This window comes from Fusarium sambucinum, chromosome II (assembly GCF_050947815.1).
Source record: "Fusarium sambucinum isolate potato_lamoka chromosome II, whole genome shotgun sequence".
NCBI lineage: Eukaryota > Fungi > Ascomycota > Sordariomycetes > Hypocreales > Nectriaceae > Fusarium > Fusarium sambucinum.
The window spans coordinates 253,421-278,558 of NC_139293.1; the positions used below are offsets into that span (position 1 = coordinate 253,421).

The following is a 25,138-nucleotide window of genomic DNA, read 5'->3' on the forward strand; positions in this document are numbered from 1 at the left end:
ACTGATACGGAGTAATCGGCTAGATCGGAGTGGTATGGGTCGACCTTCTCCAACCAATCGGGGTCCTATAATTAATTATGCACGCTGAATCAATCCATACATATACAATGGAGTATAATAGGCAACCAAAGACACAATTACAATTCCAATTGCAACGAAGTAATTCATATAAACCTTATTTTCAAGACACTTTCACTCAAAATGACAAAAACGGTCGACCTTGCCCAATACCTCTGGACACGGCTCGCTCAACTCAAAGTTGGTTCAATTCACGGGGTTCCAGGAGACTACAACCTGACTTTACTGGATGCGATCAAATCATCAGGCATCAGCTGGGTTGGCAATGCAAATGAATTAAACTCAGGCTATGCTGCAGATGGCTACGCAAGGATCAAAGGCATAAGTGCCCTTATCACCTCCTTTGGCCCTGGGGAGCTTTCTGCAGTTAATGCCATCGGTGGCGCATTTGCCGAGAAAGCACCAATTGTGCATATCGTCGGGACCCCCCCATTGGTTACCCAGCGAGCAGGCGCTTGCTTGCATCATTCCTTAGGCGATGGGAATTTCCGAGTATTTGCGGATATGCAGAAATCAATTACCGTTGCTCAAGCAAACCTCAAGGATGTTTCAACCGCTCCACAGATGATCGATGGAGTACTGAAGGAGTGTCTTCGTCATAGTCGGCCTGTATACATCGAGGTGCCAACAGACATGGTCAAAGCCCAAGTCCCGGCTCTCACGTCACTGCTAGATCTCTCTATGGCCAATTACGACGAGTCATATGAGGATCAAGTCGTCGACACCCTTGTCACGCGCATCCAACAAAGCAGGAAGCCATTGATACTTGTGGACATGTTTGCTGGCCGTTTTGACATCAAGGATGAAATCAACGAGTTGGCCAAGCTGACGGGCATTCCCGTTTTGACAAGTCCCGGAGGCAAGGGGATTGTTGGTGAAGCCTTGCCTAACTTTCACGGCGTTCATTTTGGTTCGGCAGGTACTACAGAACATCAGGCCTGGGCTAACTCTCGGGATCTGGTCCTTCGTTTTGGACCTCTCAATTCTGAAACAAACACTTTCGGTTTCACAGCCCTGCCGGATCCACAAGTCACGATTACGTTCGACAAGTACGCTATCCATTGGGATGGGTGTGATGACGTTGATCGTACCCTCTCGGTGAAGTCTGCTCTCCAAAAGCTGTGCGAGCGACTTGGGCCCGTTCAACTCTCGGCTCCAGAACCCTACCCTACTGAGTGCCCTTCTTATGAAAAGATGCTGAAGGATCTCCCAACGCCCAAAGGAGACGATATGGTGGATCAATATTCATTCTGGCTTCTTATTTCGAAGTTTATCCGCGAGGGTGATATAATCCTGACGGAGACAGGTACAGCGTCCTATGGTGGCCAGAGCCTCTTTCTTCCCGATAACACCACCCTTATCAACTCGACAATCTGGCTTTCCATTGGATATATGCTCGCTGCTGCCCAAGGTGCCTCGCTAGCTCAGAGAGAAATGCAACAGGAGGGTACTCGACCCGCAGGTCGAACCATTGTGTTTGAAGGAGATGGAAGTCTTCAGATGACTGCCCAATCTATCAGCGATATGATTCGAAACAAGATTGACATTATCGTCTTTGTGCTTAACAATCGCGGATATACAATTGAACGGATTATCCATGGTTTTGATGAGAACTACAATGATGTGCAACCCTGGAGAAACTTGGAAGCACCTTACTATTTCGGGGCACCTAAGAATGACCCAACATATCCTGTCAATACTTTTTTGGCTAACAACTGGGGGGAGCTCCAAACTGTATTACAGAAACCAGAACTTCAAGAGGGTAAGGGGCTCACTATGATTGAGGTGACTATGGATATGGCCGATGCTCCACAGTCGCTGGTATCGTTTGTGCAGTATCTTATCAAAAGAAATCGAGGGGGGTGAGGGATTAATTGATAAAGATCACTAGAGCAAATTAGAAAGAATCGGCTTAGATGAGGCGTTGCAAATAAACATTTCAACCTGTCCTTTCTTTGATTTGGCCGATTGTGCTTGAAACTAACGATGACAAATTCCTGAATGAAGTATCCTCAGCTTGTCACATTTAGCACTCGAACGTTTTGGCTGCAGCAAATCAGTAGCTTTCTGGTCCCGCTCGTGGAGCCACACCATCGACGCGGTCATAAGGCGGGCTTATTTCTAAACATTTGATAAAACAGCTCGGTTTCCCATTTTCAGCTTTGCCGTACGTTCCTCCATGACGAGGTCGAAGATTCTGCGAGTAAAACAAAATTTCTTATGCAGTGCTTATAAAATTGACAATCCCAGGCATGCTGAAACACACCGTCTTAAGTATTGACAATACAGAAAAGCCAGTGAAGTACAATAGAAAGCTCGAATCACTAGTTGAAGGCCACTCTAATCGATTGAGAAAACAACTAGTTTCAGTAATTACGTTTAGACACAGTAAGGCCATTAGATCATTTCACGTCAAAAACAGATAATTCCCATCACAATACTAACCTACAGTGAAATTTGATCTACGCCGACAGATTAACCTTTGTTAAAAACTCTGAAGAAAATGAGGAATCTGGGTATGACCTAAAGATATCATACTAACCTAGAGTGAAGTCTAAGTTGTGGAGTGACTAACCATTGTAGCGGATTATGTATATTCCGGTGTTTGGGGAGTTCTTTTACTAGGCTCGATGGCTGAATTACTAATGACAGCATTCCCTTACACCTGATGTCAACCAAAAATGCCGAAACATATAGGCCAGCGTAATATGAGCGCACGTCTTGCAGCATGTGACCCATGTAGACGTTCCAAGCTTGCTTGTAGTCACGAGAGACCCGTGTGTGCCAGATGTCAAGCCCGAGGCCAAGAAGCGGACTGTACATATCGAAACCTACCGTTCAAAAGAACAATACCGGACAGTGATCGATCAAGGTAAGCCATGAGATTAAAAGTATTTGAATAGCACTAAGAATTACAGGCGCCATCTATCACCGATGCCTACTGTTGTAGTATCTACACCAGCCGAGACACCTTCACCAGCAACGCACCGGTATCCCAACCCGGGCTTCCTTGGTCAATCCAGCCATTCAACCATTTTTGCTCAAATGGCTAACAGCACCCATAATAACGGGAAATCAAATTTACTACAAGACTCGGTTTTCTTTGAGTGCGGCACTGAGAGGCCCCTACCGGACGAGTGTCTAGACACTATAGACAGAGTCCGCCAGTTGTTAAAATACCTCCTACAACTCAAGGTCACTCAATTACGCAACCTCATACAGAGTTGGAATGCTTCAGGGACTAACTTGGCTTTGGCGGAGCCGCTTACCGCGCGATTTTCTGATGCGGCGGTCACGTTTTGGCTGCAATGGAGCACAGGCCCAAGTCCAGAGCCATCAGAACAAAAGGCCCGATGGCTGCTAAAGAACAGTCGACAGCCAGTCAATTTAACAGTAACATCAAGCAATGAAGAGTTCTTTAGTCAGACCCTGGGAGATAATCTGAAGCTCGAAGTACTGGGCATCTTCCTGACCGCAGCGTGTCGAGCAGTCATGGATACCCCATCGTTTACGCCACTTTACATATCGCACCAGGAAAGGGTGGCTTTGGCCAAAACATTGATGTCTATTGGAGACCTCTGTGTCGAGTCATGTCTATCACTTGATAGCCTCAATGATCTTCAGCTTGTTTTGCAATATGAAAACATGATCATACATACACAGGTCGATGGAGATCAAAGTACGTGCTCATAGGGCAGATACGTTTTATATCATTGGATCAACTAACAGGTTGAGCCTAGGCTATCACTCGTGGAGAAGGATGGGAGATGTTAGCAGCAGTCTTTTTGCACTGGGATATCATCAAATACCCGATACCTCAACGGTTCCTCCATTCATTACACAGTTACGTCAGGCGGCCTTTGCACGAATTTATACCGCTGATAAGATGCTTGCAGTATTTCTTGGTCGGCCACCCCGGATAGCTCGTGAATACTGCACCTCTGTGCTACCTTCGAATGATTCGAACTTATGGCAGGACGACATGCCTACTACTGATTTAAACGCCAATTCGCAAAGTGTATATAATGCCAGAGAGCCTTTTAACCATATGGCCGATACCAGATGCCGTGGGAGATTTTCATTTCTCAAGGAAGATATACTAATATTCGCTCGGCGGAATCCTCCTTCAGACTTGGACAATTCTAGTAGTGTCAGAGCAGCGTGAGTAAATTCAATGACTATTGGGAGTAATTTTAACAATGTCAGGCAAATCTTTAAGGAGATCGAAAATGCTTGGAATATTCTACCTGAGCATTTTAAGTTAACGCAGAGTCTTAAACTCAGTGACGCCGCCCCGTTCTCCAATGACCTTCTTATCGGAATCCGTTTAGACTATCTGCATACTCTTTTCTTACTTCACCTTGCGTCCTCGCGACAATTAGAGTATCCAGGAGGAGACTTATTAGCGATAGCAGGGGAGATGCTTTCTATCGTCACTGAAGCAATCATGCTACGTGATAGGCTTGTCAATTCGGGTATATCTCTGACATGGAAGGTGAAATCTTGGCATAGAACTCCGCATCGATGCTGAGCTAACAGACAGCTTGTTAGGTTGCTCAGTATGGCTTACCTGCAGCCGGAATTATATCTTTGTCTCTCCTGAACCTTCCAGCATGTGACGACTGGGCTGGACAACGGACCAAATGTATTCAAGATCTCAACATCTTGGTTGCGAATCTCAAAGTTGGAGCTATTGTTAGGGCAGGCGAGGCGAACTTTGCTCTCTTTGGTCGCGCAACAAGGACCATGCAAAGCCTGCTCAACACTCTAGCTGATGGTACTTCTTTTAGAAGCCAGCAGACGCAAAATCAAGACTCCGATAATAGGAATCTGGCCAGCGATCTAAACTTATTCGCTAATCTTGAACCGTCGGATTTCGAAGTTGACTTCTGGGCCAGTCTTGCGGACCACCCTGGATTGAATACGCACATAAACTAGTATCTCGCATGTATACTAGAATCTTAGAAATCTAGCTAATCAACCTGCTAGATGAATTTGTTATCTGCGAAAGATATACAGGGGCTAGGGGGCATTACCCTATGCTTGAACTATACTGGAACCTCGTATTCATTTGGACTCTATTCCAGTGTGGAGTTATTTTTGCCGACGGATCCGTGTTTTAACCAATCTGCATTGGCTAAAGTTTTAAATGATAACACTAGAGCATCTGTTTATAGTAAAAGATGCACGGGACTCTGTCTAGAGCTTCGGATTACCTATTATTGTAATATGATTGGCTACTGGTACGCTGGTATCCTAGACCCTTGATCTCAGCATCATTTTGGTCCACCCTTTTGCATATAATACCGGCGACACCGGATTTCTGTTCTTCGTATTCTAGAAGCAGGAACTAAAAATAACTCGTTTAAAGTGCCAAGAAAAATGTATTGAAGGGAATGAGGAGCGCTCACAGAGTAGACCTCCCGTGAAATAATAAATATTGATTGATTTTATCTACTACGCCTTGTCCTGGCGTCCTATCTCCTAAATCTTGTTATTACACTTGGCCAGTCTCAGCAATTTAATTTACCACTGATTTCATATCTCATAGCGCAGTCATTATGATTAAAGTACTCCAGATAACGAGTTTCTTCCTGTTGGCCGGCAATACGCAGGCCAAATATGTATGGCCAGCCGAAAGTGATTTTCTGGAGGACTTATACGCCATGCAGTCTGGGACAATCCGTTTTGGCTTTACAGACCGTAAGAAGCAACTCTTGATTACTTATGCAATATCTTGTTTTGTTCCTGACTATTTCTAGTGGTTGTGCCTTGCGGTTTTAATTCCAATGAGGAGGGAAGACAGGTTGCGGCCGAGTGGATAAGAACTGTATTTCACGATACTATTACTCATGACAAAAGCAAAGGCACCGGCGGCCTCGATGCCTCAATCATGTTCGAAACACACCGCGACGAGAACAACGGGGCGGCCTTCAACCATACTCTGTCCGAACTACACGAGTTCGTTTCTCCTCGGTCCAGCGGGGCTGATATGCTGGCTTTGAGTCTCGTATCATCCGTTGCTAGCTGCGGCGGACAAAAAGTGCCCCTCCGCATGGGTCGCATTGACGCTGTCAGAGCGGGACAGACAGGCGTGCCAAAGCCTGAGCATAATCTCCAAAGTGCCATGACAGCATTTACGAAAGCTGGTTTTACGAAGGAGGAGATGATTGCTTTGGTGGCTTGCGGTCACACTGTTGGAGGCGTGCACAGTACTGAAAATCCTCAAATTGCAGGAGGAAAGCCGTCTCCGTCAAACAAGCCCAAGTTCGACAGTACTTCCGCTGACTTCGACAACGTTGTCGTGAAAGAGTATCTTGGTAGCAGTGGCGTGAACCCACTTGTGTTTGGTCGAAATGAGACCACGAACTCTGATAAGCGCATCTTTGGTTCTGACAGGAATGTTACTATGACCAAAATGAAGGACCCCAAAACTTTCCAGCGTACCTGTGCAACTGTCTTTGAGCGTCTCATTGACACTGTCCCTTCTGCTGTCAAGCTAAGTGCGCCCATCGAACTCATTGATATCAAGCCCTATATCACCAAGCTCGAACCCTCTGGCAAGCAGTCGGGCGTTACCCTGGAGGGTAGGATTCGAGTTCGTACAAGTACAGGAACCAACCGCGATGCCGACACCCTTCAAGTCTCCTTGAGCCTTATTTCCAAGAGCGGAAAGAGATCGACAGTGAAGGCTTCTCGCATGGTCGGAGGCGGCCAATCCTTTGGCTTCTTTAACGAGATATTTACCTGGTATCAATTTACTACTGAGTATAATGCGACGACCGACCTCAAGGCATTTGATATCCACCTCAAGTCAGAGAACCAGAAAGAGGTTGTTTTCGACAATCAAGGCACCGGTGGTTATCCCATTCAGGATGAGCTCCTTTTCGTTCAGTCCAAGTCTTGTCTTCAAAGTCAAGTGCATGATGGCAACTTGACTGTTACCATTGAAGCTGCTGTAAGAAACGATGTTGTGGTCAAGAACAAGGCTCCCGTGATTCAGATGGCTCATAAAATCTCGCAACCTGGAGCAATGCTACCTCGAATCTCCATCCAGCCGTCGCAAATGAAGGCTATCAAGAACAAAGGAAGTCCATATCATACACACTATATGGCCAACATCGATATCAATGCCAGAGAGACATCAACAACCTTTGATATACAATATGGCTCGATAGTGTCCGATTTCCATTGGACAAGTCGGGATCTCGATTCATGCTAAACATGATATTATATGCTGTTATATATCAGATAGCTAAAGAGAGTTAAGAGAGATTTAGTGTTTCTATATAGATGCGTTTGCTACTAGCTTGGGCATGATCTTTGCGTTACCAGGTTGCTTATTGATCACGCTTAAAAACCAAGTAAAAGTATATTTTTTAGAATCTAAGAATAAGTTATAATTTTTAATAATTTGCTAATATCTATTTTAGATATAATAATATTAATTAGGCAGAATAAACCCAAATAAAACCATCTGGATTAAATATGCATATAAACTAGTATCTCGCATATATATTAGAATTTTGGTAGCCAGGGGAAATACGCTTTCCTCTGCAAATACTTATCATATTACTATCTTTCTTACCTGCTTACATTAGCCAGACGACTCAAGTCATTGGGAAACCCTAAAGGACAGGTTATGTCAAAACACCTAACGGACATTATTAATTCAAGGTTGCTTTTTACTGCTGTAGAATTCTGCGGGACTGATAGAATAGAGGAGCTTTCGTGACGTCCTACTATATATTCAGGCTGGCTGTGCAACTATAACCCCCAGAAGACCTTTACTGTATCGCCACTGTTACTGTGACTGGAGGATTCTCAACAATCATGATATTGACGTCATCCATCACCATAGCCGGATTTCTGCAGTACCTAGCTCGAGACTGAATAGTCGCAGTCGTACTTCCAAACCCGCCCTTCGGAGCATTAATACTAGCCAGGCCCAAGAGGAAACTCAACTCCTTGACAGTCGGGGCAATAACCCATCCTTTCTCAGCCCTAGGCAGAAGCCGAATACGCAGGTAATACTGATTATGATTCGTATCATGAAAAGTCGTAGGAATGACGTTGAAGCGCAGATTCGTCAACATGTGTGCGCCTGGACCGGTGTAGTTGGACATCAAAAAGTATGTCGGGTCGTTGGATCCAAGCGCGATGTCGATGGTTAGTTCCATTAGCAAGTACTGGTTGATCTCGCTTTGCTTGATGACGATGGAAAAGATTAGGTCCTGGGGAAGATTTGTCCTGTCTAGGATGACTTGATCATGGATGTCGGTTGAGTTACTGCTGACACGTATGAGAAACCTTGGTGCTGATCCTGGCTCTGATTCTGGTGGTCTTTTGCTTGAAAGGGTTCCAGATTGGCCCATTGATATTGTGCTGGGGGAAATAGCAGGGGCGCTGGTGATTGAACCACTACGAAGTGGTAGGGTTTTGACATGAGGTGCTAGACAAGTTGACAGGCCATCGTGAGAAGGCGCGTAGGCCGTAGGTCTCGAGTAGTCCCACCCATCATAACTGCTAATATCTCCTTGTTCATCCTGATCTAAATCATCTTCAATAGCTGCAGTGACTACCTCGGCACCAGGCATAGAGAGCTTCTTCACTCGCACTGCCTGTAGCATATTGATGGTCCTCACCTCAGGGCTTCCATCTCCAGAGTCAGGCGGTGCCAGATCAGCTAATGCTCGCGAGGCGCTGGAAGAGTCACGCATATTAATTGTCAAGTTGTAGATGGGATCATTCAGCTGCATGGCGAATAACGCTGAAGTTGAAGTGTCATCTTCAAAGTAAGGTGCGTTTGTGCCTGGTTGCTTCCCCATATCCTTCTGCAAGGTTTCAAGCTGAAGATCTGCGAATGCGGGCAGACGGAGGATTCGCAAGTCGTTGAGATTCTGGTTGGGCTGGGAGTTCCATGTGAATATGTTGTTGGCTGAGGAGGGAGTGTACGCGACTTCCTTCAATACCTTGCGTTTGTCTCCGTCGGTGTCCCGAATACTCTGGTCAACGGTGTATTGCCGTCTGATATCTACCTTGATCTCCCCAGTTGAAAGCCCTCCAGCAACAGCAAACCGCTGTTGATGGGCAGGTTGCGTGAAAACCAGAGACGAGAACTGTGCAGATCCAGGCGCGCGATCCATGAAAGCCATCATGACTCCATCGGCAATAATCTCGTGTCGCAGAAGAGGTGCACCAGCAGGAGGATCTTGCCCAGCAGCTCTAAGAGCAGAGTCGTCGGATAAGACTTCCACCCGAAGGTCTGGAAACATGGTCACCAGATCGGAACGGAGGTAGAATCCATAAGCTGGTATCTGCACACGATGATTCATTCCGTCGGGGACACGGCCGATGTAGTCATTGAGAGCCTTCTTGATAGCCACACGGTCCTCATCGGTGCCGAAGTGATTCGCCAGAGAAAGAGCTCCATCGATCATGGCGTCTACCCAGTTCCTATCGATATGGAAGAAACGAAGGCTTTCTTCGCCGAGGTATGACGGGTCTGGGAGAAGGCAGTGTGCTGGAACACCGGCAAGAAACATACGATCGACCAGCCATGAGAGCACAGTCATCCAATCTGAAGACTGCGGATCATTCATCTCGTCATATGGATCACCAGATCGACTCGAGGCCAGTCTACGAGCAGAGTGTAGCGCAGCATCTGGATACTTGTCTTCAAAGACAGGCGAAGAGAACGAAAGGGTGGGCCGATCACGACGTCGGAGCCTTTTATGGAACCAACGTCTCTTAGGTCCTCCATGTCTAAAGATAGGTCTTCCAGGTCGTGCCCTTCCCAGCTCAGAGTCTGAGTCTCGTTTGTGAAGGTGAACATCAGCCAAACCCTTGACCATAGAAGAAAGGTCTTCCAAGAGATCATTCCTAGTTCTAAACGCGGTGTCTCTGACATCTTTGACAGCATTGATCTTGACTTGTTTGGCTGCGTCTGCGTGAACCTCGCTTCGTACACGTCCCAGAGCAGCCACAAATGCTTGATCACCAAGAGCCATTGTACGTCCGACTTGCCATGCAACAGAGTATGTGATGTCCATGATGCCGATCTGCTTATCGAGGATCTGCAAGTCCAATCCTGATGTTGAGCACTTGGTCAGATGTTCCAAAGTTGGGACATATGTAGGCGTGAAGGGACCACGATAAAGTGCCACTGTCGCCTCGCCTGTTTGGGTCCTGTATTTCACCAGGGTGTATCCATCAGTCAGGCGGCGTCCGACTAGTTGTTTGATCTTGTCGTCTGACTTTTGCAGAGGCGTGATGACTTCTTCTGGTGCTCGCAACACATTGAGGGTGCGACCAATACTCTTAAAAGCGTCTGGGACGTTGAGTGTATTTGGTGGAAGAACCGTGTAGTTCCAACTGTACAGTGACGAAAGAGCCACGTACTTGTGCGCCTGAGTCGGATAGCTCATCGCCTCGACACCTTCGATTGAGACGAGATGTGCGCACATAGTGGTTGGAATGGTATTGTCAAGAGGGCCAGACCTATTACCCACAACGATGCTGAAGACGGCTGTATCTTCAACACCAGCGAGAGCCATTCCAGAACCATTGATCTTGCGAACATGAGCAAGGTATTGGTACTGCGATGTCTCGGGGCTAGCACCCTTGACCCGATCACCCTTCCCGTCAAAGGTCGAGAAGAGACTGGTGAACAGGTCTGGCGGCACGAAGATAAAGTCGCCACGGCTTTCTGCCATGGAGTCAGGACCGAGTCTCGGCGTGACGGGAGTTGTCACTTCAGAGGTCAACTTCCACAAGTCCGCGATACTCATGCTGACTGCCATGGTGGATGACTGTTTGACGGGTTTGATGACACCACTACTGGTATTACGAAAGATGCTTCCGGAACCATCCAGGTGCTCTGGGGGTAGTCTCAACTCATCTTGAGAGAAGGAGAAAATGACAAGCCAAGGTACACGGTTGCGTGGTGGAGCCCCTTGGCTAGTAGGATTCAAGGCTAGCATTTTCATTTGAGCCTTGAGTTCCTTGTTGGTGCCAGCTTTCGGACTGCCCAGTCTCTCCCACGGGAGATGAGGATCAGTCAAGACGACATGAGGCAAGATACGATGATCATCACTGTACCCAGCTGGAGGATACGTAGAGTGAACGCTCCCATCAGGTAGAGAGAATTGGGGTGCATCAACATAGAAGCTTTGATCAGCTTCTAGATCGAGTGTTTCTCCATTTGCATTGATACTCTGCGTGACAGAGATGGTATGTTTGGGACCTGCTTCGATCCCAGGGGCCCAGAATGAGTTGAGTTTCTGTTCACCTGGGGCCAAGGGATCGACTTCTTCTTTGACGGCTTCACCATTTGCTAGGAATGTTGATGGTTGGGAAGAGGCTTTGACTTGATTGGTGGAAATAACGCGTCGGTAGTGACGTAGCGCGAGATGGCGCGGAGAATCGATACGCGTGCTTTTTCCTCCAGGGTAGATACCCATGGTGTCTTACTGATGCTCTCGTCACTGACTGTGCCGAATGGATTCAGACTGCAAGGTAATGAAGGAAGGATAGTTTCAAGGTCAGAAAAGAAAGTTGACCTGATCAATGAGTTGTTGAAGAAGAATATGAATTTGGGCTACAAGAATTGATAGATTGGAGACGGGCGAAGTGAATGAAAGTAGATCGGTGTATGGAGATGATGAGATAACCCAACCAAAAAACCTACGCCCAATATGGGATTGTGAATCAGGACATGTCCACCCCCAATTCATACCTCCGTCACTTGGCAGATGCAGTAATTTACACAGGAACACAGTGACTGCAACATAGGCTATCTTGGAACATACTGCATGATGGAAATGCAACTAACGAGGCGCGGGGAGACAGTGAGACTTGATGCAATAGTATGTCTAGGCATTCATTGTCGAATAGCACAAGAGAATCATGTCTTACAATTGTTATACAACGCGCTTGATCATCCGTCCATGCAACAAGTTCAATTCGGATGCAGATAAGATAAAAGCGGGTTGGCTAAACACGGGCCGGGGCGATGAGATCCCGAAGGCGATCGACTAAAACGAATCAAGTAAAGATCAGAGGCGGGGAAGTGTCCGGCCGATATGCAGACATAAAATGTTGTGCAAAAAACCCGTTGGAGTGAAACATGCAGAAAGACATCCACGATACACCGAGATGTTTACTTTGTTGTATCACAGACACGTATTACCTGTTTTGTCACCATGCCTATAAGTGACTCATTCACAACATGTTTTACGTATCTGCCGTCAGCACCTCAGAAGCCAAGATAATCATCACGCAAGCGAGGTAAAGCCACACTGCATTCATGCCTAGAGGCTGCCCGACATGTTACTCTCAGTCAGTATGACGCAAAGTTTGAGCGGTAAAAATACCCTGGTTCTAAAGGAATGAGAAAAGAGGCAAGATGAAGGGGTTATTCGACCGCCCACCTAAATTGATCTGAGAATCTCCCCGACCCAGACTTTCTCCCTGTCCAAGAAACACGAGAACAGACCATAATATCAAGTATGGCTCCCATCACAGCCGTAATCGACAAGAGCGTCCCGGGCGACAAGGTCATCAAACTATTCTATTGCACCGAGAAAGCTCAGCTCGGTCTTGCCCTCTGGTCTGGAACTGAAGATGCCGACGTAGACGACAACATACAAGTTCCTCAGGATGTCGGCGATGGCCAATACATTACCAACCCATCCCATATGACGAGCGTGAGCCTCCAGGGTTCAGAAAAGGTTTTTGCTCTCACAACGGATAACCCGTTCAAAGTCACCAACAACGACGAACGCAACCTTTCTGAAGTCTCGCCTTTGTACCAGGAGCATGACGTGGTAGATATCGGACATACCACGCTTACGTCTTGTGCCAACGATGATAATGCTTGGGTTTACTTTAGCAGGTGATAGAATATCCGATTCGTTTTGAAACTAAAGCAAGCTAACAATATTAGATCTTTTGGCAATGGCAGAGCTCTATTTGAACGTCAAATTGGTGGCTCGCAGGTAACCCAATTGACCTGGACCCATGATCTATGGATTAATTCTTTCGCTTGTGCCTGGTATGATACAGAGAACCAACAGCGAAAAGTCATCTACGAAGGAAGTTTTCTCGTGGAATACACTGTTGGCAGTGAGACACGTGAGTAACACTCATTCTGATCTAGTCTAGAAACTTCAATCATTAACTTGCAACCTCTAGCCGGCGCAGCAATCGGGACGACGGGAGATATGCAGCGTAATAGTCCACTCGCCGTTGTGTTTGACTCCGGTACTGTCTATCTCTACTACTGCGGAAGAACGAATTCTGGAGGTATTCAACGCGTGATGAAAGTGAACGGGTCTTGGGGTTTCCCTCAAACTGTTGGTACCCAGACTATTGCGCAGGACAGTCAGCTGTCTGTGGTCAGAGCTAATGGGATTAACCATTTGTTCTATGTGGCCAGGGATCAGGATGAGTTGAAGGATGATTATTTTGTACACTATTTGGACAAGAACCCCTAGTCTAGACGAGAGCGAGGTCTTCTGGTAGTGTTAAGGGAGGGACTTATGGCTATCAATTGACTGGACATTCGCTACATGGGAATAACTGGCGATCATTGGGAGACTGATAATCGTAATCATTATTATACTCGATATACTTAGAATTATAAGTGTGTTCAACAATGTCAATTGTTAGTAAAAACAAGCTAAAACATGTAATTACTATGATAAACTACGTGAAACACTATCAAAAGAGACAACAGACACCCATCAAGGATTCGCAGGAGCCATGACAGGATTTCGCAACTGGAGAAAACCCTCAATAGCCGTATAAGGACCGTCCTGAAAACCAGGCTTCATCAAATCCCCCTTCTTCTCAATCCCAAACGGATTATAGATCGCTTCAGAGTTCCTATCCTCACCACCCGCAGACTGTCCCTCAGCATAAGGCTGGAACCAACTCCAGTCTCCACCACCAAGAGAAGGAAGTAACAAGTTCCGCTTGGGAATATCACGGGAATTCTTAGTTGTCAGTTTCTCTGCTTCGAGGTATTCAGAGACGTCGTTGACGGGCATTGTTAAAGGTCCTGCGTGGAAGAATGCTGTCATTGTATCCATGGCCTTTTGCCATGTCCATGGCGGTAAGAGTAACTCTGCCGCTGGGAGGAAAGACGAGTATGCATGGACGGGCGTGAAAGGATCAAGAATGGCGCCGAATATTGACATCCGAGTATTGCGATCATCTTCGTAGACGAAGGGTTCAACTGTTGAAGACTCGGAGAACGGAGGCTGCCAGAATGGCTCAAAGATGGGATACTCCTTTGTATCAAGACCGATCAACGGCTCAGTAGGCTTTCCATCTGGAAGAAAGAAAGTCTTGATCTTGTCATAGTTCAATTGATCAGAGCTAGGATCACTCGTGTCAAAGTAACCAACGAGTCCATCATAGCCTGCTTCCTCATTGCCGAGCCGTAGCTGAAGCTGATAATGCGGAGTGTTGCCACCTGGGTCCGATGATTTCAAAAGAGTACGCTCAGGTTCCATAACCTTGGCCTGAGTACTCTGAATCTCAAGAGGCGGTCCACTCAGTTCAACAGACCAACCAGTGTTGACAAGTGCAAGTGGTTTCCCAACAATGGAGTTGAGAAACTGCGCATAAGCACCTGGTGCAGGAGGTAGTTTCTGTTGCGCTGTAGTGATCATACCCCAAAACCCGAGAAGATACTTCGGGTCAGCGAGTCTAGAAATGAGGGCATCAAGTTCTCGAGTATCTGGCGTGGGTTGGGCATCTGGGTCAGGACTGAATGGTAACCACTTGGGGGATTGGAGGGTACCCAAAGGACCACCAACACGAACCTCACGGTAAAAAGTACCATCAGGTAAGAAAAGCTGTATACCGTAGTCGGCGTAGTTGGTAATGACCCATCCCCAAATCGGAGACTCCCATTCCGTCACTGGTCGCCACGGTGCAGAGCCTCTGAAAGCAGGGTCTGGATCATCTGAAATACGTCTGACGAACTTGGCATTGATCCGAGCAGGCTGATTGATCTGCGGTGGCAACTGAAGAAACTCGCACTGCTCCGACTTGTCCTGAATCACAGTATTGGCGTACTTTGTCCCATCCACAGTGATCTCCTGCGGGGCATAAAAGTCACTTATACAGGAATAAACAGGCGGTGGTCCATCCCTGCGCGGCTTCTGATCAATCGCCATGAGCGCTTGACCAAACTTATCAATAACGTTGAACTTGCGAAATCTGAACTGGCCATGCGTGACAGGTTTGAAAGGACAGTTGTCGCTATCAGTGAAGTTGACTAGAGCAGCATAAGGTGTCAAGGCGGAGTTTCCATTGATGAGCTTCAGATTATCTTGCGTTAGACCGGCTTGGTCAAACGCCGCTGCGTTGAGAACGTAACTAAGCTCTCCTTCTGGACCGACGACTTTGTTCTCGGGTTTCAGATGGCTGCCTTCTGCTTGTGTGACGATACCGCTTGCGAAGCCGGATAGCGGTGATGATAAGTATGAGAGTTCACCGATGTTTGCAAGAAGATTGTTTCGCTTTTCTTCTGGTAGATACTCATTTAGGATGCTAGGTGGCGTGTTCTGGAATAGCTGCTTCATCTTGGCACCCAAGGCAAAGCTTGGCTGGGGAAGGATGAGGACTCTTCCTGATAGGATACGAATATCCTTCTGCCCAAGAGATTCCCATAGTGGTGGAGGAGGATCTCTGGTTGATGGGACAGTGATACCATATCTGACTAGTTTGTCCTCAGAGTGTCGGGCAGTATGTTCGTCCAGCTTCCAGTAATCAAAGGGAATATGAGTGTACTCTACTTCCCACTCTGCATAGAGTGGAAACCAGGGCTGTCGATCTCCCCACTGATCTCGCCAGCGATTGTCAGTCGTCAACTGATCGTGGAATTGAGGATAGTATTTGCCATTGCTTGGTGTACCCGAGTCATCGCCTCCAGGACGGAGGGTATGAAACTCCGTAAGCAAAGCCCTGGCAGAAGTGCTTAGGATATCAGGTAGCTTGGACGCAGCAAGATCCAAAAGACTACTGAGATTGGTAGGAAGTGTTTGATCGGTGGCGATGGTTTGGTATGGTGCGCGAATAGCAAGATTATCAAGATAATCGAGCGCCCAACCAGATGGAATACCTCCAATCAGGACAGTAGGATCATTACCACCGTAAAAGACAGGCTCACTAGTCGACTCAACAGTAGATAAAGAGGGACTTGTAAGCAGAGTTAAAACCTGTGTTTGAAGACTTTCAATACGGGTCTGTAGTCCTTTGATACGGGTCGAAATCCTCGCAGCATCAGCCTTGAACTTCTCATTCTGGTCATTTCCTTGATTGTCACTCTGACCCAAATCGCTGGCATATTTCCACCAGAGTGAAAACATATCCCAGCGATACTGCAGCATGGCCCTCTCGCATGAGTCGACTAGGGCTTGAGTGAGGTTCAATTCATTGAGTGCCTGGATGGCTGCGGGTTGAGGCTCAGTAGGTTGATTGGTAGAGCTATTCTCGGACTCAGCGAAGAAATACTTTGTGCCGCCTGGAGAACGAGTGTAGGACCAGTTGTACACTGAATCTTTGGCTTCACGCTGTCCTTCTACACCATCGTCGCGCGCTTGGAGGAGAGATTCTAGTGCCAAGATATCTTCTTCCAACTTGGCGACGTCGTCTGAATTCTCACCAGCGTCTGCACGCGCGTGGCAATAAGCCAATAGTGCATCCATGGGAGTTGTGCCAACTGCGATAGCAGCCTGACTCTGATCACGCAGGCGATCACTGAAGCCATCTGCTGGAACGCTCTTGGGTTTATTCTCGTGATCCCAAGTCACATCATACATGCAACTATGACAGAGAATACGAATCTGGCTCTCTTGTTCCATCCAAGGATCAGGATTTGCCTCATCTGTTCCTTGGAGTGTCATGAAGAGTGACTGAAGACTTTCTCCGTGGGTAACATTGGCACCAGACTTCCAGAGTGGATCAACAGCATCTTTCCAGTGCCAGCCGAGAATGTAATAGCTAGCCTTGGCATAGTCAAGATATGAAGGATCTTTACTATCCCCGTACTCAAAGTTGTCCAGGATACTGAAGACATTGGTGTTGTGCATCTGAAAATCAGCAAAAAGCTGGTTTCCACTGCGGAGAAGACTGATATCCGGGGGCTCAACAGTGGGATTTGGGTTTTCAGTCCACTCAGCCAGTGGAGTCTTTCGCCCGATGAAAACTTCAGCTTGTTCATTGATGTTCACATCCGTGCCTGCATGCCCAAGCACGAACGGCGCGACATCTGTCTGAAGATCTGCCTGAAGTGGGATATCTTCTAGAGACCAGACATAATCGCTTTCAACGACCCACGCCTCGTACTCTCGATCTTTGAAAGCATCCTTAGCACTTGAAGGTTGAATACTATCAAGCTCAAGCTTCCGCACGACAATCCATCGTGTCGGAGGCTGCAAAAAGTCGGGCGTACCACCAGTAGAATTAGCCTCAGGCGGAGCAGAAGTCGCATCCAATCCACGACGAAGCCTTTCCTTCTTCCGTCTAGACTCCGGAACGGAATCCGTGGCAGAGACGCCAGATCTATAGAAACGAGGCAGAGTCCAGTGGACATAGACACCATGACGATGACGCAGAGCAGTCGGGTTTGGACGACCACCTAGATCAGTCAAGCGGGAATTGATTGATGCTGGTGCAGTATTGTGAAGGGCAACATGATTCTGAACATCGCTTTGAAGAAGGAAACTGTCGAGTCTGAGGAATGTGTAGTTGGGTTGAGTGATGGGACAGATGCGTGCGCTTGTATCGTCGTCTTCGCCTGTACCGCATACAGCTGGATTCAAAACGAATGCATCCAGTTGCATGGGCACTAGAGCGACGTCAAAGTCTGCGATTCCAGTGTCTTTGCTCATGTTTGTTGTAGGGATAGTTGATGGTAAATTTGGGTGAGATTGAAAGAATGATCACAAGTTGGAGTCTTTCTTTACGTTAGATCTTACTATTAGTTCTATCAAGAGCCCCACCGATCTATTCTTCTCGATCGGATTGAAATGGCAGTTGGTTCCGATGGCACTCACGTTGGGTAACATGTATCTTGCCGTTTATTAGACTGCCAGAAAACGTAACCGCCAAGAATATAGTAGACGGAACTATGCAGGATCTCTAAGTCATTACGGCGGCGAGAGATGACTGTTTAATTATGTCAACCCCAATCTGTGGAGATACATTTTCTGGCTTCACCGTCATGTCTCACATTGTTTTCCCTTGTCATCTCCCCCTCTTTCCACCTCAATCAAACGAGCCGTCCCGCATAAAGGCGATAATGCAGAATACCACATCAGGATATCCTTACGTACTTAGCCCACTTCATGCTACCGGTGTAAGACAGATAACAACATGCATGCAGTGAGAGGGGAAAGCGGCTTGTGAAGCTGAAAGGCTCATGCAGTGACTTGCATATGCAGATACAACAGACATGCCCATGACACCTTCATCAACTTCTTGAGTAATTGTGAGACATGCAATTAACCGTATAATCAATATCAACATTCCGATGGAAGATCTGGTACGATACGTATCTGTGAAATATTGTTCGGGGTCTATCTTGGTCCCCGGCCAAGGTAGAACGTAGAATTCCTTAGATCCTCTTTCTTCTTCTCTATTCTCTAAGCCAGCTGTAGTTCTTGTCCTGGACTCCTTGCCCACCTATAACAAAACCGCTCTGCACTTTAGCACTGTCAACCTTTATTCGTCTCATCTTTACCATAACTTCTAAGAATACTCAATACCATCTATTGACAGCACTCACAATCTTTGTCGAGGAAGATCTTGGTAGACTAGTCCTAACATGACTATCAACTCAGATCCTCCTGGTCGTGAGAAGGCTAGCATCAGCGCCAATGCTACAACCTACAATATCTATGCTAGCTCTGCTAAAAAAGAACCCGGCGAGAATATCCAAGTTCTATCAGCAGACAGTCCAGCGGACAAGTTTGTCGAGAGTTTGAACCCAGACAAGGTTATAAACTTGTCAGAAACCCCAAGCCCAACAGCCAGCTTCGATGATTCAGACCAGACCTTGGAATGGTTCAAGAATATCGACGCTGATGTCAGCGCCTCTCTGACTGTTGATGAGTCGGCAGCCAAAGAGATCGAAAGCTTTGAGTTCGAGGTATCTCAGCCTTGGCCACTGGTCTTTAGCTCAGCTAGTGATGTCCTGCTCTTCACTTTCGGGTCCACCGCTCTTATGAGTGGAGATGCTACAGGATCTCGAATTGAACCTCCTGGCATTGATGGGACAGCCTTGATATGTGGTCTTGACTTTACCAAGACGGAAGATATCACCGAAGTCTTTGTCAGAGATATTTTCAAGGCTGCGAATCAAGATGATGTGGCTCAAAATGTGGCACCCCTCGTCCTCAGCCTCCAAGCGACGCTCGAAACACCAGGAGAAGGAGCACCTCCTAGGAGGAACGCTTTATGGTTTACCCCATCTGACTCAAAACGTCTTGAAACTCGTCTTCAATTCCAGCTTCCACATTACAAGGCACTTGAAGAATTATTCTCAGCTTCCCTTGGAGGTCTTATTATTGACAGTGCCGACGTCGTCTACAAGAACAACATGGTGCTGAAAGACGAGAAGCCTCTTATTAGCGGCGAAGTAGCATTTAGCATTGAATGCACTTTCGGCAGTGGGAATGACGCTGTTTCCATGCTTGCTGGTATCACTTTTAGTCCATCTACCATTGACTTCATCTTCACTTTCGTCTCGCCTGATCCTCTTTCGGGGATACTCAAGTGGTTATCTGGCCTTGCCGGCGATAACTCTGTTGAGTCGGGTGTAGATGAGCTTCTGAACAAGGAAGAGGGTGGCACTAAACTCTTTCCAAATGCAACATTGAGAAGACTTCACATGACTCTCGACACGACCCAAGACAAGGAAGATCCCAAGCTTGACTCGTTTTCTTTCGATATCGAGGTCACTGCCAACTTTGGCAAAGGAAAAGATACGAAACCTCCCATCTTCTTGATTACATACGAGTGGAAGCAATCCACTGGTACTAATGGTACTCTATCCGGAGATCTATGGAACAGTAAGTACTAGCCCGACTGTCTATGGGTATCACTGCTAATTGAAAAATGTCTAGCCTTTGTGGATCTCCAGGACTGGGACTTGACACCAACCGGAGAGCACTGGACCGTTCTCACACCGGTGACTCCCTCACCTGCTACATCCATCGACATTGCCACTCTCATTCCAGGCCAAACAATACACAACATTCCAGATACTCTCCCCTCCGATATATCCGTTGCATTCATTTCGGTATCCCAAGAATCCTTTGCCCTCCAGTGTGTCGCTGTAGCCAATCCACCTTCTCCCACCTCTGCACCTCAACCCTACCTCGGTGAAATAGGTATTGCAACCTCTTTCAAATGGGGAAGCAGTTCCACCTTCACATTCGGCGTTGCATTATCCGTCCTGATCGATCCTTACAAAGACTCACCGGTGGATCTTTCCGCGACCTTCATCGGGTCTCTCATCTATTCTTCTACTGATCAGTCCTGGATTCTCAAGGCCAAGATTGAAAGTCTATACGCGGCTGTACTCGCCGAGTTCTTTGATGAGGATTCAAAGGACCATATCGGACCGCTTATCAGCTCCATCGCTATTAAAACCTTAAGTGTTGAGTACGCATACGAGAAGCCAAGCAGTACAGCTTCTACTACTGTTGGAAGCAGCTTCGCTATGTCAGGTGACTTTGTCATTGCCGATCTAAGATTGAACCTCGACTTCACCTACGATTCTAGTGGGTTCAATTTCAAGGCTGCCCTCAACCCGGAGAGCAAGAAGGTCAAGATCGGAGATATCTTGGCAGATATTCTTGGTTCCGATTTTGATATACCGGATTTCGTTAACAACACTTTGCTTGTTGCCGAGAAGAAGGATGCATTCAGTATTGATGTACTGAAGAAGACAACAAGCTATGACAATGTTGACGTCGAATCATTCCAGTTCTTGGCTCAACTCAACGTTGGTGACCTTCAAATCCTCTTCTCGCAAATCCACAGCACCAAATGGGGACCAACAGATCCTTCCAAGCGTCTCTTCAAAGCAGCTATACGCGGTTTTGGGGAGATGAACCTTGAGATTCCCCTTGTTGGACATTTGACGCAGCCGCTGGACGAGCTTTACTTCCTCTTTGCCCAAGACCCGAAACCACCACGAGCACCTGGACAACCCACTGGACTTACCCGGGAAGATGTTGCTCTGTTCAATACCGGTTTGGAAGGCGATGAGTTACTTGTGGCTGATAAGGTCAAACCCAGTGAGAGTGAACCAACCGACATGTTGGTCCCTTCAGGTTGCCACTTCGCCGTCATCATTCGTGACGGCAAGGGTGGACGTTTCTGTCTTCTCAGTTATGCCTTCATGCAATCGCAACCTTCTACATCTCGAAGCCTGAATGATAAGGAAGGCAGGAGACGTACTGAAGATGAGATGCAAGACGGAGGTCCCAGTGCGCAAGCTCCATACAAGAAGACAGCCGGTCCAGTGGCTATCAGTAACGTTGGACTCAAGTACAAAGACAAGACTCTGTCAATTGTATTTGACGCAACGTTTCAACTTGGTCCAATCGGATTCAGTCTTCTTGACTTTACGGTGAATAGTCGTTTCGAAACGTTGGACAGACTTCCCTCTATCAGCGTTGACATCAGCGGTTTGGCTGCTTCTTTCGACAGATCGCCATTGACAATCGGTGGTATCATCGTGCACGGCAATGATGGTAAAATGGACTATTACGCCGGTGGTTTAATCGTTGGATTTCGCCCGTGGCAATTCCAGGCAGCTGGTTTCTACGGTGTCATCCTTCTCAAGAACAATGCAGGCCAATTCCAAAGCGTCTTCGTCTTCGCGAAACTCAACGGCCCTCTGATGACTCTTGCCTTTGCAGAAATTAGCGGAGTTTGTGGTGGCTTTGGATACAACAGCACTGTTCGTCTACCCACAATTGACAAAGTTTCCGATTTCCCCTTTATCAACAGTGGTTCACTCAGCGGCAACGGGAATGCGCAGGATGTACTGGTTGGCCTTACCGATCCATCAGCAGGTGGATGGTTTCAACCATTTGATAGCACGTACTGGGGCGCATTCGGCATGAAACTCTCTGCATTCCGTATGTTGAGCGTTGACGCCGTGGTAGTAGTCCAGTTCGGCAACTCTGTCAAATTAGGCATTTTTGCTGCTGCGACGTGTGACATACCTTCTGCAGATTCACCCCTTAAACTTGCCCACGCCGAACTTGGCATCGCATCTGTCCTGGATTTCGACTATGGCGTCTTCAAGGTCGAAGCTCAATTGTCGCCCAGATCATACATCCTGAGTCCTAACTGTCATCTAACTGGCGGTTTCGCTCTATGTTATTGGTTTGACGCACCTCTTGCTGATAAGAACCGTATCGGGGACTTTGTATACACAATGGGCGGGTACCATCAGGCTTTCCATATCCCTGTTGGATACCCCAATCCTCCTCGTCTAGGAATCAGCTGGAATCTTGGCGGCGGCTTGTCTATCTCTGGAGAAGCATACTACGCTATGACGACAAAAGCGTGCATGGCAGGCGGTCGTCTCCATGCTGCATTCAAAGCAGGGCCACTGTCCGCTTGGTTTGACGCCTTTGCCAATTTCCTGATCAACTATAGACCCTTCCACTTTGACATGTCAGCTGGAGTCTCCGTCGGTGTAGGATTCAGTATTGACTTCTGGTTCATCCACATCCGAATCTCTGTCCAGATAGGTGCTGAGTTGTACCTCTGGGGTCCGCCAGTTGCTGGTCGTGTTCACGTGGATTTCTGGATCGTCGCGTTCGATATCAACTTTGGAGACCAAAATACCAAGGAAGACAAAATTAGTCTTTCAAGCTTTTACGATCTTGTTCTTCAAGGAACGCCTGCGTCTTCTTTCGCTTCTGCGCAATCTCTCATCACTGGTCAGAGCATGGAGCCCCTAACCGAGCCCACCGTAGCGTCTACCATGAAGAGACCAAGGAATGAAGCGCATAACTTCTTGGCTGAGTCTGGCCTTCTGAACCCAGATGACAAGCCAGAACGTGGACAGGATGATCCATGGACTGTGCGAGCTGGATCGTTTGTCTTTGTTGCTGAATGCAAAATGGCAATAACCGCTGTTAAGACGTCTAATTCAGGCTCTTCGATCTTCGAGCAGGATGACGTTTTCAGTAGACCAATGCAACTAACCTCGTCCATGACCTCGGTTTTAATCATTCAAGTAATACATGAAGATGGAGGCAATGGTGGTGAGGATTGGCAATTTGAACGATACACGCAAAAGCTCCCAAGTGCTCTATGGGCAATATGTAAGTCCTGATCCTCAACAAGTTTGAATAATCCAACTAACAACTGATAGATGACCAACGAACTGACCCCCGCAGGAGTGGCAACAACGTCGGCGATCTCCTCAACACAAACGACAATAGCGCTCCTCTCATGACAGGTGTTCGAGTCATCGCACCAAAGCCGACAATGTCTCCCGATCCATTCCCAGCGTATGATGTCGCGGGTGCAGATATAGTGGAAATCACTGCAGATAGGCGTCTACCAGGTATTATCACTGTAGATGAAGCTTGGGCGCCGGTCAAGCCGATCGATGATGTCGAAAAGAGGTACGAGGGTATTCATCAAGCTTGGATGAGTCCTGTGCTTGGGGAGAGTGGTCAGAAGAGTTTCGTTGATTCTTTGGCTCAGAGTTTTGGATGGGGTGACAAGGGGTTGCAAGACATTGCAAAGATTCCGGACAGGTTGAAGGAGGGTTTCATGAACATGTACGTAGCTTCGCCGTTGTTAACCGGCACTTAACATCAAAAAAGGCCTTCCCTGTTTTACTACATGTTTATGCGGCAAACGACACAAAAGAAGACTTTACCCTACTACTGAACACAACTGTGACAGATCTAACAACCTTAACCCGAAACTATCGTCGGCCGCGGAGTGACTGAAGCTCGAAACTGAGATTTGTACCTACAGGCACACGCAGCACTTGAAGGGACCACACGTCCATGTCACTATTACATCTTGCATGATGAAATAAAAACTGCGTAAGACTACATATTTCTATACCAAATGCCTGGCTCCACCTTTTCCACACTTCATGCATCGGCATTGAAGGGCCTCCACAGGTACCAACTTATCATTACAATGGTAACATGTGCCCATTATTGGATTTCGCAAGAAGGTGTCCAAAATTTCCTTAATGAACTCGGGGCTTTTATCAGTTAGCTGATCGAAAGCTTCCTTCGTCGATGAGTTAGTCAGAAGGATTGGCAGCTTCTGTCGCGCAAAGCTCAGAACCTCATCGCGGAGACCCCTCGAGGAGCTTGGCGTTAGGTTATAAATATCGGGAATCGTTGCGAAAAGGCTATACACATCCTGATCTTGACTTAGCCTTCTCGAGTACTTTTTCGCTGATAGTACTTCAAGCCCATTGATGTCGTATGTATGTGCCAAGGCGAACATTGCCACATGAATGGATAGACAAGAGAGGTGATCTATATCATCATCGGCAAAACCCTGCTCGGACTCCTCGGCATAGTCACCCGTGTAGAAGTAATCCACCATTCGCTGCACCGTGGAGAGGGAATATGCATCCATGTTGTATACTTGGGATGATGCTTCCTAAGGTAATGTTTCAGTTTTGTTTTGGATACTAAGGGACAGAAGTAAATGCTACCTTGAACGATCCAGTACAGGCTGCTCGAAAGACGGGAGACTGAGTACAAATGATAATTTTGTGGACTGAGATGGTCTGCCCTTCGCAAACAAAGGCAAAGTCGGTGAAGTCGCCAGCCTCTCGTGCTCTATCTCACAAGTTAGGTGATGACGCCTTTATGGTCAAAAGAGAGACAGACTGTACAAAACTTTGCAGAATATCCTTTGACTCCATGGCTGTAGGGCTTATAGGTGGGTAATCAATTGGAGACCAGACTAAACAGCTGTACTCTGTAACGTTGTCGAAGACGATAAAAGATACGATGATACAAAGATGTATACA

General features: G+C 47.1%; 8 protein-coding genes across 8 annotated transcripts; 5 read left to right on the forward strand and 3 right to left on the reverse strand.

The window, feature by feature from the left end:
* Positions 1-201: 201 nt before the first annotated feature.
* FSST1_006854 (alpha-keto acid decarboxylase family protein) lies at positions 202-1,944 on the forward strand (the record flags this gene model as incomplete). The annotated part of the gene is made up of 1 exon (XM_083236409.1): positions 202-1,944. One exon carries the CDS (start codon positions 202-204, stop codon positions 1,942-1,944), a length of 1,743 nt encoding a protein of 580 aa, XP_083082815.1.
* Positions 1,945-3,012: 1,068 nt separating this feature from the next.
* FSST1_006855 (fungal specific transcription factor domain-containing protein) lies at positions 3,013-5,016 on the forward strand (the record flags this gene model as incomplete). The annotated part of the gene is made up of 4 exons (XM_083223856.1): positions 3,013-3,757; positions 3,819-4,239; positions 4,285-4,573; positions 4,630-5,016. The coding sequence occupies 4 exons, from the start codon at positions 3,013-3,015 to the stop codon at positions 5,014-5,016; spliced, it is 1,842 nt and encodes a 613-aa protein (XP_083082816.1).
* A 728-nt stretch (positions 5,017-5,744) lies between these two features.
* FSST1_006856 (uncharacterized protein) lies at positions 5,745-7,300 on the forward strand (the record flags this gene model as incomplete). The annotated part of the gene is made up of 2 exons (XM_083236410.1): positions 5,745-5,781; positions 5,841-7,300. 2 exons carry the CDS (start codon positions 5,745-5,747, stop codon positions 7,298-7,300), a joined length of 1,497 nt encoding a protein of 498 aa, XP_083082817.1.
* Positions 7,301-7,865: 565 nt separating this feature from the next.
* On the reverse strand, positions 7,866-11,540 carry FSST1_006857 (uncharacterized protein; the record flags this gene model as incomplete). The annotated part of the gene is made up of 1 exon (XM_083236411.1): positions 7,866-11,540. One exon carries the CDS (start codon positions 11,538-11,540, stop codon positions 7,866-7,868), a length of 3,675 nt encoding a protein of 1,224 aa, XP_083082818.1.
* A 1,047-nt stretch (positions 11,541-12,587) lies between these two features.
* On the forward strand, positions 12,588-13,574 carry FSST1_006858 (uncharacterized protein; the record flags this gene model as incomplete). The annotated part of the gene is made up of 3 exons (XM_083236412.1): positions 12,588-12,973; positions 13,025-13,212; positions 13,273-13,574. 3 exons carry the CDS (start codon positions 12,588-12,590, stop codon positions 13,572-13,574), a joined length of 876 nt encoding a protein of 291 aa, XP_083082819.1.
* A 249-nt stretch (positions 13,575-13,823) lies between these two features.
* Positions 13,824-17,984, reverse strand: FSST1_006859 (uncharacterized protein; the record flags this gene model as incomplete). Its single annotated transcript, XM_083236413.1, has 1 exon — positions 13,824-17,984. The coding sequence occupies one exon, from the start codon at positions 17,982-17,984 to the stop codon at positions 13,824-13,826; it is 4,161 nt and encodes a 1,386-aa protein (XP_083082820.1).
* Positions 17,985-18,919: 935 nt separating this feature from the next.
* FSST1_006860 (uncharacterized protein) lies at positions 18,920-23,946 on the forward strand (the record flags this gene model as incomplete). Its single annotated transcript, XM_083236414.1, has 3 exons — positions 18,920-20,165; positions 20,220-23,447; positions 23,498-23,946. The coding sequence occupies 3 exons, from the start codon at positions 18,920-18,922 to the stop codon at positions 23,944-23,946; spliced, it is 4,923 nt and encodes a 1,640-aa protein (XP_083082821.1).
* Positions 23,947-24,201: 255 nt separating this feature from the next.
* FSST1_006861 (BTB/POZ domain-containing protein) lies at positions 24,202-25,030 on the reverse strand (the record flags this gene model as incomplete). The annotated part of the gene is made up of 3 exons (XM_083236415.1): positions 24,202-24,762; positions 24,818-24,944; positions 24,996-25,030. The coding sequence occupies 3 exons, from the start codon at positions 25,028-25,030 to the stop codon at positions 24,202-24,204; spliced, it is 723 nt and encodes a 240-aa protein (XP_083082822.1).
* Positions 25,031-25,138: the final 108 nt, after the last annotated feature.